Here is a 12025-nt window from a genome sequence, read left to right on the forward strand (position 1 = left end):
CAAGCAGTGTATTCTTATGCTCAAGGTTTAACACAACAAGAAAAACATTACAGTCAGAAACTGTGGATATGTCTTGAGACAGCGTACACATGTTGCACCAATAACCAGACGATATTCATTCAGTATTTGCGAATGAGAGAAAAAGATGGAAGTGGAAGAAACGAGATTGTTAAGGTGGATGAGTGGGGTGACACGAAAGGATAGACTAAGGAATGAGTACATCAGGGGAACAGTGAAAGTGGGGCCCATAGGGAAGAAGATCCAAGAAAGTAGGCAAAGACGGTATGGACAAGTGCAGAGAAGAGGAGAGTACTACGTGGGGAGAAGAGTTGAAGACCTAGAAATCAAGGAGAAGAGGAAAACTGAAACTGAGATGGAAAGACAAGGTAGCAGGGGGCCTATGGGAGACAGGATGGCTCAGAGAAGAAGTACTGGATAGGCATTTATGGAAGAGAAGGATTCAGCAAAGCAACGCCGAGCCCACATGACATGGGAAAAGGCTGAGATGGTGATGAGATGATGATGATGATGATGATGATGATGATGATGATTTGAAAATGAAAGTGTTTGGTGACTTCCAACAAACTTTACACATAATTCCAAATTTTTCTTACCAGCACCTCCCCCCCCCCCCCCCACATACTAACATAATAATGAAAGAAAAAGTTAATTGCTTACTACATTTTCGATGTTCACATAGTAAAACTTCAGCATCTGGTACAAGGCTTTAATTGATTACTTCTTTATTATTAACTCTATTTGCAGAGATTTCACGAACAGTATCAGTGTATACCATTGAATACAAAATTATAATGTTGCACAAAATATAGTTCATGAGATACGATGTCATAAATATTGACATGCATGAAAAAACTGAGCACATATTACCCAGACTATAGGGTCAATTCAAGTGAAGTGATCCAATAAAAATTAGGTTGATTACTTGACCATTATTAATTTTTTTGTGTGTGTGATTACCCCATGATTGAGAAGTTCAAAACAGTTTTTTTTTTAAAAAATTACCTCACACCGTTAATGAATGGCAGCTATTTTTATTTGCAAGCACATAATGACTTTTCAATTTAGAGATATTAGCATTAATTTGAATCTCTCTGCACTGGGTTAAGTCACAATACTGCAACTGACATGATCGTTTATCACCCAAACTACCCTACAGTCAAATATAACCAGTCAAAATGACCTCCAAATTTTGGTATTGAAAACTTAGAAAATCCACTTTTTAGACCCAAAAACAACAACTGAGGAGTGATTTATCAGAGTGTATTTTTTTCTCTAGTTAGATATAATAAACTACTAGCCTTATATAGAGCAAGAACACTGACAAATGTTCCTTTAATTTTTTATAAATTTTTGAAATTTGAAAATATTTATGTTTTGTAAAGTCAGCGGGTAGTTAACTGTGGTGAGACTGAATATATAAATTTGATGTTTGCACATTTTGTACACATATATGATGGCAAAGTTCTGCAAAACTTTCAGCATTGAAATTTGACTGAACCAATGATATGAATTTTTGAAAAATGAAGAAATAAATCACATTAAACTACAATTGATCATATGGCTCTTGCCTAATTCATGTGTGATGCTGGTTAGAAGTAATCAATTATTATTGAAGTTAAGGCACTGAATTATATACAAAAACTCAGAAAATTACTCAACTCAACATTTATATTATCCTGACAAATTTAAAATAAATATTTTCAATTAACATACTTTTGAGATGCAGTGCTTCCTAATCCAAGTTGTGATTGTTAAGAACACTCATTTCTTCAGACAGCTTTAGTGATGTAGAACAAGATCTCCCTGTTGCTGTGATAAGTTCAAGCACTGAAAGCTTCCTTAATATGTTTTTCATTGGTATCCAAACTTTGCCACTAATAGATTTCTTGAATGATGTTCTTGGGTCAGCAGGATGGTAAAAATGCACAAAAACATCATTGATTTCCAAACTTATTTTCTCAACCTGTGCAAGCCACCATTGTCCATTATACACTCATGCCACTATGTCATTCAATGTTAAAGGCAGAGATGTAATTTTACTGACAGAGTGATCCTTGTAAATTTTTGTTTCTGACGTTACATATCATCAAACTAAGTTTTCTGCAATGCCAAGGATTTTGTGGAATTGCTTTGCTCCTTTATTGTTATACAGTTTTTAAATCTGGCCTAAAAAGTGTTGTTTTGATATTAAGAACTACCTCTTCTTTCTTGATGAGAAAATAGGTGATGCTTTTAATATTATTCTTTCAAAAGGCATCCATGTCCTCTACTGGAAGAACTTGGTCTAGTGTCTTTCTTTGTAGGCCAGCTTTACTCACTTCATGTTTTGTTGTACCTCCTAAGCCATCACATGCATTTTTACCAGGGCAAAAGCCAAAAAAGTGCCATTCAGCCTCCAACCTGAAATCTACTTTGTAGTTGCAAAGATTTGAAATTTTTTTTGTTCTTGTACTGACTACCACTTCCATTTGAAAAGTACATGAGCTTCTCAACCTTGGGCAACTTTTCTGTTATGTAATTTGTTACACACTTTTGGAATACACGGTCAGCTGAAGCGTTGTGCTCCGAGTAGTCGCTTAGAATGCAAATTGAAGAACTGCCAATTCGTGTTTCTCATTTTTGAAGTGCAGAAAAAATGGATGCACTGTTGCCTGGTCATTGACCCAAGCTTACTTTGGCTTTTAGAAACATACTGGGGACTTTTGATATTTTCTAAGTTATCAATTAACGATTCAAAGTTCTCTCCCAAGATTCAACCAGTCATCATTTTGGCCCCGTTGGTTGTGACCCACTGTTTGAAGGTAACATTATCAGGCATTTCCTCCTCAGATTTGTTAAACAATTCAACAATGATTTCTTTACCATGGCATTCATCATGCAAACTCATCATGCAGTCATAATTGTTGGTGTCACAGACCATTAAATCTAGTAACTCTTTGTAGTTAACATCATCGAGTTTCGCACCCACAGTCATCAGTTTGACATTTTGATGATATAAACAAACAAATATGGGGTGTGTTCCTGGGTAGCCAGCCAAAATATATCACTTAGTGTGAAGGTCACAAAATTTTGATCTTCTAGTTTTGCATTCAGGACGAGCATTTTTGAAAAGCTACGCAAAGTTCATTTAATTTTACAGCACTAGTCGTTTCTGCTTTTTATAACAAATCATTTGCTATCTTTGCTACGTGGGCACATTCTACTGTTTTCATTGTCTTCAAAAAACTGCCGGACCTTTTCAATTGTTTCTTCACTTAAACCTACTCCTTTCTTCTTTCCTAAAACTGATAGAATGCCCCTAATTTTCAGGTTAGTCTAACCAAACAATCACTAACATTGAACTTGTAAACTATTTTTTCTTTGACAAAGAGTCATGGAACAAACTTACAATTTTAACTTTTTCCTCTTCAGGTGTCACTGAACACTTACTTTTTAATTTCTCAATTGAGCTCACGTATTCAGTGTTGGATGATTCTGGAAGTAGGTTTTCTTCCTTTGAGAAATATTGTTGGTATCCGCATTATTAAAGCACGATTCTAAATCTTTTCTAATTTTGTCCGAAATTCGTTGTTCCTTGCTTACAATAGCTGCTTTTGTTTTTCTTTGAAGTAGGTGATACCTCTAAATTAGAACATGTAAAATGGAACTTGCTAATAGCTTCCTCATTAGGAATACAAATGTCATTAACAAGGTTACAGTATTCTGGCCCTGGAGTCATGATAAATATTTTTGAGTAACAGAATGAGATTTTCACTCTGCAGTGGAGTGTGCACTGATATGAAACTTCCTGGCAGATTAAAATTGTGTGCCTTTCGCGGGCAAGTGCTCTACCAACTGAGCTACCCAAGCACGACTCACGCCCCGTCCTCACAGCTTTATTTCTGCCAGTACCTTGCCTCCTACCTTCCAAACTTTACAGAAGCTCTTCTGTGAACCTTGCAGAACTAGCACTCCTGAAAGAAAGGATATTGCGGAGACATGGCTCAGTCACAGCCTGGGGGATGTTTCCAGAATGAGATTTTCACTCTGCAGCGGAGTGTGCGAACTGAGCTACCCAAGCACGACCCACGCCCCGTCCTCACAGCTTTATTTCTGCCAGTACCTTGCCTCCTACCTTCCAAACTTTACAGAAGCTCTCCTGTGAACCTTGCAGAACTAGCACTCCTGAAAGAAAGGATATTGCGGAGACATGGCTTAGTCACAGCCTGGGGGATGTTTCCAGAATGAGATTTTCACTCTGCAGCGGAGTGTGCGCTGATATGAAACTTCCTGGCAGATTAAAACTGTGTGCCCGACTGAGACTTGAACTCGGGACCTTTGCCTTTCGCGGGCAAGTGCTCTACCAACTGAGCTACCGAAGCACGACTCACACCCGGTACTCACAGCTTTACTTCTGCCAGTACCTCGTCTCCTACCTTCCAAACTTTACAGAAGCTCTCCTGCGAACCTTGCAGAACTAGCACTCCTGAAAGAAAGGATATTGCAGAGACATGGCTTAGCCACAGCCTGGAGGATGTTTCCAGAATGAGATTTTCACTCTGCAGCGGAGTGTGCGCTGATATGAAACTTCCTGGCAGATTAAAACTGTGTGCACGACTGAAACTCGAACTCGGGACCTTTGCCTTTCGCGGGCAAGTGCTCTACCAACTGAACTACCGAAGCACGACTCACGCCCGGTACTCACAGCTTTACTTCTGCCAGTACCTCGTCTCCTACCTTCCAAACTTTACAGAAGCTCTCCTGCGAACCTTGCAGAACTAGCACTCCTGAAAGAAAGGATATTGCGGAGACATGGCTTAGCCACAGCCTGGGGGATGTTTCCAGAATGAGATTTTCACTCTGCAACGGAGTGTGCGCTGATATGAAACTTCCTGGCAGATTAAAACTGTGTGCGCGACTGAGACTCGAATTCGGGACCTTTGCCTTTCGCGGGCAAGTGCTCTACCAACTGAGCTACCGAAGCACGACTCACGCCCGGTACTCACAGCTTTACTTCTGCCAGTACCTCGTCTCCTACCTTCCAAACTCTACAGAAGCTCTCCTGCGAACCTTGCAGAACTAGCACTCCTGAAAGAAAGGATATTGCGGAGACAATGCTTAGCCACAGCCTAGGGGATGTTTCCAGAATGAGATTTTCACTCTGCAGTGGAGTGTGCGCTGATATGAAACTTCCTGGCAGATTAAAACTGTGTGCCGGACCGAGTTTGAGTCTCGGTCCGTCACACAGTTTTAATCTGCCAGGAAGTTTCATATCAGCGCACACTCCACTGCAGAGTGAAAATCTCATTCTGGAAACATCCCCTAGGCTGTGGCTAAGCATTGTCTCCGCAATATCCTTTCTTTCAGGAGTGCTAGTTCTGCAAGGTTCACAGGAGAGCTTCTGTAAAGTTTGGAAGGTAGGAGGCGAGGTACTGGCAGAAGTAAAGCTGTGAGGACGGGGCGTGAGTCGTGCTTGGGTAGCTCAGTTGGTAGAGCACTTGCCCACGAAAGGCAAAGGTCCCGAGTTCGAGTCTCGGTCCGGCACACAGTTTTAATCTGCCAGGAAGTTTCATATCAGCGCACACTCCGCTGCGGAGTGAAAATCTCATTTTGGAAACATCCCCTAGGCTGTGGCTAAGCCATGTCTCCGCAATATTTTTGAGTAACAGTTTCCAGGAATCACATTAAGTTTCCCACGGGAAGCTGTTTTACTCGGATCTAACAAGGACAAATGTTCAAGTTTTATTTCCCTCGAACCTTTAATAACTGGCTTTTTATGAACTTCGAGTGGATCAGAGCTTTCCTTTTCCAAAAATGTGACTATACTTCAGAATATATTTTTTCTCATAATGCATACAGATGATACAGAAGATTCTTCTCATAATTTAAACAAAGTTTGCCTATCTTCATCAAAGTCATTAACATTTTTTAAGTTTTTTGAAACTGAACCATAAACTGTTTTGTGACACACTTCACTTACTACATGTCCAATACAGCACCGTTCATCCATTTTGTTGCATCCAAATTAGCCTTTCAAATTTATTTATTATTAAATTTTAAAATATTTTAGATAATTAAAAATTACACTCAAGACAAAATCACATAAAATATTTTACACTCTCAACTAAGTATTTACTTCCACTGTAGCAGAGGTTTCTGAACAGACTGACTACCCAGGAAATGTAGTGGGGGTACACAGCACATGAACAGACTTGTCACTGACTACTGGGCTCCAGTGCCGACTTGTAACTCTGTACACCCTTGTCTTGAGGACTAAACTCATGCACAAAACTGTAGCCGCCTCAACAACAGAGAAATTTCACGTGGTTATTATTTCACTTTACTCATTTTGAACGTGTAGTAATGTGGTACTTAATTGAGAATAGACCTAGAGGTAAATGGAAATTTTTTAAAACGTAGAACTAAAGAAAAGCTCCTATTGTTTAATATTTTATTATTAAAACAAATAATACTAACAAAAGTAGAATGATAGTATTATCCAAATATAGATCACAACTAAATTTTATTACAATGAAACAATAAACTATTTAAACAGGCAACAACCATAAGATCAGTTGCTGTGTAATGTCAATTATTTCAATTCAGCCCCCCAGAGATAACTGGCCCCAAACTTTACAAAAAATAAAAATAGTCAAACTTCAAAAAATTATAAAAAATTAAGGACACATTTTTCAGTGTTCTTGCTCAATATAAGGCTAGTCGTTTAATGATATCTAACTAAAGTAAAAAAATACACTCAGATAATTCACTACTTGGTTGTTATTTGTGGGTCTAAAATGTGGATTTTCTGTTTTTTCAATAGCAAACTTTGGAGGTAATTTTGAGTGGTTATTTTGGGTAATAATCAGTGTTGTAGAGGAGACTTTTCTAAAAACAATGATGTCAATTGCGATGTTGTGGCTTAACCCAGTGTACAGATATTCACATTAACACTGACATCTCCAAACTGAAAAACCATCGTGCGTTTACAAATAAAAATGGCCGCCCTTCAGTAACGGTGCAAGGAAAATATTTTTTTCAGAACTGTTTTGAACTTCCCAATTATAAGTTAATCAGATGTGTGTGTGTATATATATAAAAATTAAAAATGGTCAAGCAACCCTCATTGGATCACTTCATATGGAGTGACCCTATACACATTAGCCTAAGAGTGAATAATATGAAACTAAAAACCAGCATACAAATTAGGGTTTTGCATCTTCATCCATAAAGGTTTTACCTGCTTAACAACAAACAATAACTAATTTTTAAAGAAAGATTTTTGAAGTTATTTCATAAATAGGAGTTTGATTCTTTAAAGAACTGGGAGTGGGGCATTGTTGTTACTGGTACACTAATCTGATACAGTGGTGCCCCAAGGTAAAGGTTCAGTCTCACACTATAACAACTTTAATAACACTGATAACCCAAAGCAGGAAAAAATGTAAGTTTTGGTTAAACGTTTTGCTTCTGCAGGTTACTTAGGGCAATAATATTAACTCTGTTACAAGAGATCAATAAATTACCTTTGGTGTTCCCAGTTTTTCTACTGAAGGTACTATCTGAAGTGAAGCATACTTTGCTTCCAGTCTCTTCTGCTTAGTTTCTGGCTTTTCACCATCTGTACAAAAAAAGTTTCAAGATATCCTTTAAGCTGCAGATTTAACATACAACAAGAATAATAGATCATTAAGGTGTGTTACCCTTGCAATAAGGCCGAGGCAAAATATTTTGGAATGTTGCAGCATGTAAAAGATCACAGACTTCTTCTTGTGAGAGTGCTTGTTCCATCAGTAAACAGAACAGAATAGTATTTCCAAATTCCCTAAAGCTATGGAACATTTCTGTTCTTGCATCTGGATATTGCACAATATCATTCAACTGTGCATGATAGTAGCCAAGGACACCTAAAACAACAACAATAATAATAATAAAAGATCAGACAGTCCAAATAAGAACACTGTAGGTAACACACACACACACACACACACACACACACACACAAAAAAAGATGCACCATGAAGGAATTATCTTAATGGGATGGCAAAAGGTAGATGTAACATACATGACAGAGAAACAAATTATTACACTTTCATAAAAATTGAATGATTTATTTAGGAGGAAGAACAACAAGGCATTGGTCCACCTCTGGCCCTTATGCAAGCAGTTATTCAACTTGATATTAATTGATAGAGTTGTAAAATATCCTCCTGAGGGATATCAATCAAAATGCTGTCCAACTGGCACATTAGATCATCAAAATCTAGAACTGGTTGGAAAGCCCAGCCCATAATGCTCAATTCCAGGCCGGACTCATCACTGAAGATAATGCTGTTCCAGTCGACGAGATTCCAGGTCTAATGATCAGTGAAGACGTGTCTGGAGACACCCCAGTCAGCAATGAGATACCAACCTAGCAATGAGATACCAACCTGACTGTCGCCCACCGTACAGACAAACCACCAGCAATGGTGGTCTGGGACGCCATTTCATTTCATAGCAGGACCTGTTTGGTTGTCATCCACAGTACCCTTACAACACAGCAGTACATCGATGATATCCTAGGTCCTGTTTTGTTGCCCTTCATGGCAAGACATTCTGGGCTTATTTTTCAGCAAGATAGTGCCCTTTCACATATGATGAGAGTTTCTACTGCTTTTCTTTGTGCTTGCCAAACCCTACCTTAGCCAGCATGGCCACCAAATCTCTCCCCAATTGAAAATGTTTGAAGCATTATGGGCAGGGCCTTCCAAACAGCTCAGGATTTTTACGATCGAACGAGGAAATTGGACAGAATTTGGCATGATATCCCCCAGGAAGACATCCAACGTATCTATCAATCAATGCCAAGCTAAATAACTGCTTGCATAAGGGCCAGAGGTGGACCAACACATTATTGACTTGCTGAATTTGTGAAGCTCTTTCTCTTGAATAAAACATCAAATTTTCCTAAACTGTAATTAATTGTTTGTCTGTACATGTATGTCCCATCTTCTGATTTCACATAATTCCTTCACGGTGCATCTGCAATGCAAGTCTCTATGACTCTGAAATATGAGAGCTTTACTTCACTTTTCATATCTTGTTACACAGGGGGTTTCACATATGATGCAAGCACTGCCTCTGGATTTACACAGCAACCAATACCTGAGGTAAGCTCTGTTCATTTGTAATGCTGCAGTCTGTGCTTGGGCTCTTGAGACATGGAGAATCAGTTTTAACACAACTAGACAAGTCAGAGCAGCCTTGGGAGGAGCTCTTTGATAACTGTTGCTTCATTTAACAGTTCACGTTAATGTGTCATTAACATCTGCCCACAGAGCTGGGTACAAATGCAAATGCAACCTTACAAAGCAATGATAGTCCACTGACTGATCAATTAAGATACTCTTGCTCAATGTCACTCTTGCAACTGTCTACTACAATTTGTGCATAATCGCGAGGTTACTGGGGTAAATTAACTTGGAACACAATCAACATTGGAATTAGCCTATAATTAAAAACACTGTAATACTGTCACTGCCACATTGTCCTGCAGGAAATTAGTTGTTAGTTCTCTGAAAAAAGATTGCAGTATTTTGTTCATATACCCTTCAGAAGTTGTGTTTTCTTGGAAAAAGATCGGTCAAGTTATGTGTTGCTCTAAATGCATACCATGGTCCTGTTTTCACGTACTGCAGGAGTTCTTGCTGTATCTGATGAGAATTTTCATAATTCCAGTGTCAACTCTTCTGTGATTTCACATATCCTGGCAAACGCATCACATATCTTGGCAAACGCAGCCATGCTTCATCTTCTCCATCATGCACAGATAGCAACAGCCAATTGTAGTACTGGTACAAGAAGTGGATGCAGTTTCATTACTTCGTAAAGTTTCAGTTAGCTTTTGTGCACAGCTGGTTGACCAGATACTATTGGCATATCGGTATGAAGTGCTAAATGCTGCAACAATTTTCTTGAAACTCCTCAGACAGCCTCCTAGGACTCGTCTAGTTTGGCTAAGACCAATAAACCAACTGTCTGAGACTGAGGAACGATCCACAATGCTGCTGTTGATTGGAACGTGGCCTTCTGAATTGGTTGCCATAACTCCAGGCATAACTTGTATATGAAAAAGAGGAATGTAACTTGTATATGAAATAGAGGAATGGGAAGGAAATAAAAGCATGGGTGGGAAACTAGTGACTCCCAGCTGCACAGGGCAGTGTGGAAATGCAATAGCAAAAGTTGATAATTCGTGCAGGACTGGGACTCGAACCCAGATTTACTAGTTTTTATGAGCAGTTGCCTTAACCACTTCGGTCAGCCGGACATGGCCCTGACCAACTCAAATTTCCAACTTACCACACGCTGCAATGCAGTGTCTCTCGTCCATTACTCCCCTGCTCACAGTTCCCGTAGGAGTTCGGATGATTTTAGTGCATCTGCACTGAAGCAAATATCATGGAGCCAGCAGACAGAACAGACACTACCTGTATATACACACATTTCTGTGATAGTGTGATAGACTCATGACCTTTGCTTAAATGTGGATGGACTAAAATCGTTCAAGCTCCGATGGGAATCGATAATTTGTGAGTACAGGGTAAATGGACAAGGGATGCTGCATTGCAACATGTGATAAATTGCAAATTTGGATTGGTCAGGGGCTGTGTCTGGATGGTAAAAGTAGTTAAGCCAACAGCTCATGAAAAGCAGTAAACACAGATTCAAATCCCAGTCTGGCACAAATTTTCAACTTATGTCACTGCATTTCCACAATGCCCTGAGTGGCTGGAAGTCACTACATTCCCACATAGTACTATATTTTGGGTAACCCTGTGCATTAAAAGCCAAGCCAAGAGTAAGGCTGTCATAATAATCTGAAGTTTCAGTTCATGCAGCTCACTGTTAAAGTGTCTTGGAATCATAACTCTGCTATGATTTTACATCTGTTGCCTTGTGGGAATTGTAGTTAACACTATGGACTCATACAAAAGAAGTGTCACATTAACTGAATGAAGGCTGGACACAAACCACTTTTTACTTGGGTAACTCTTCTTTAACCACTGAGAAGAAAGGACTGTACTATTTTTGAAGTTTTAATTTTAATGGGCTTTCAACTGAAATGGAACTTTGAGCAAGAAACACTATATTTTAAAATCTATATTAATAAAAGACTTCCTTGTAGCATATTCCTTCTGTACAGAAATTCCTGACAGCTGTTTAGAGTAAAACCAGCCACAGTGTGCCAAACTTCACATGTTCAGCGCGTGTGGGCTACAGGTGGGCCCAGGCCCAGCTCGTCACTCAGTCCTTCTCGGAGGTACCAGGAACAGTGCGACATTCCATTGAGTATTGCAGTGTGCCATTTTTCGGTCAGCAAACTCTGAGTTTGGCAGAATCATGCTGTCAGCACTGTTTAACCTCTGCAATTTGTCTGTGGTATGAAGAATATTCACGGACCCCGTGACTGTTTGTACAAAAGAGGCATTGTAGCTATCTATCGTCACAACTTTAACCTCTGCAATTTGTTTGTGGTATGAAAAACATTCACGAATCCCAAGACTGTTTGCACAAAAGTCTATCGTCACAACTTTAATGAATGGAAATGACAGAAGAGAGGAATGAGAATTCTCAATTCGCATAATACCAGGTACTGCTTATTTGCTATGCAACATTACATTATGATGTAGAAGTTGACAATGAAAGAGCAGAAAATTACAATGATTGACAGACAGGATTCATTGTTCTGTAAGTAAAAAAGCACTTTGTGATAAATTTGCAGGCCTGGAGTATGTGTAGAAATTAGTCATATGAACAGTAAAATATCTGAAGTCGCATGCATTATTCCATTGTCAGTCGCAACTGTTTTTGATGGAACTGAACGAAGAGGAGGGAGACTTCACATATTACTACAAAGTATGTTGGTTAAGTCAAGGGCCATGGCTGGAATGACTTTTCAATTTATAACTCGCTATTGTTGAATTTATGAAGGAAAAAGGAGTGCAGGAATGAAAATTAGAACATACGGAATGGATTGCAG

General features: G+C 39.0%; 1 protein-coding gene across 3 annotated transcripts in view; it reads right to left on the minus strand.

Moving 5' to 3' along the window:
• The window catches only part of LOC126198543 (cytoplasmic FMR1-interacting protein), a 150989-nt gene that overhangs the window by 9820 nt on the left and 129144 nt on the right, over window positions 1–12025 (minus strand). For all 3 annotated transcript variants that reach the window (XM_049934949.1, XM_049934950.1, XM_049934951.1), the window contains 2 exons: window positions 7704–7907; window positions 7527–7621 (listed from right to left, as the gene is read on the minus strand). In XM_049934949.1, coding sequence (XP_049790906.1) covers window positions 7527–7621; window positions 7704–7907 — 299 coding nt within the window. The remainder of the gene's footprint in view (window positions 1–7526; window positions 7622–7703; window positions 7908–12025) is intronic.

This window comes from Schistocerca nitens, chromosome 8 (assembly GCF_023898315.1).
Source record: "Schistocerca nitens isolate TAMUIC-IGC-003100 chromosome 8, iqSchNite1.1, whole genome shotgun sequence".
NCBI lineage: Eukaryota > Metazoa > Arthropoda > Insecta > Orthoptera > Acrididae > Schistocerca > Schistocerca nitens.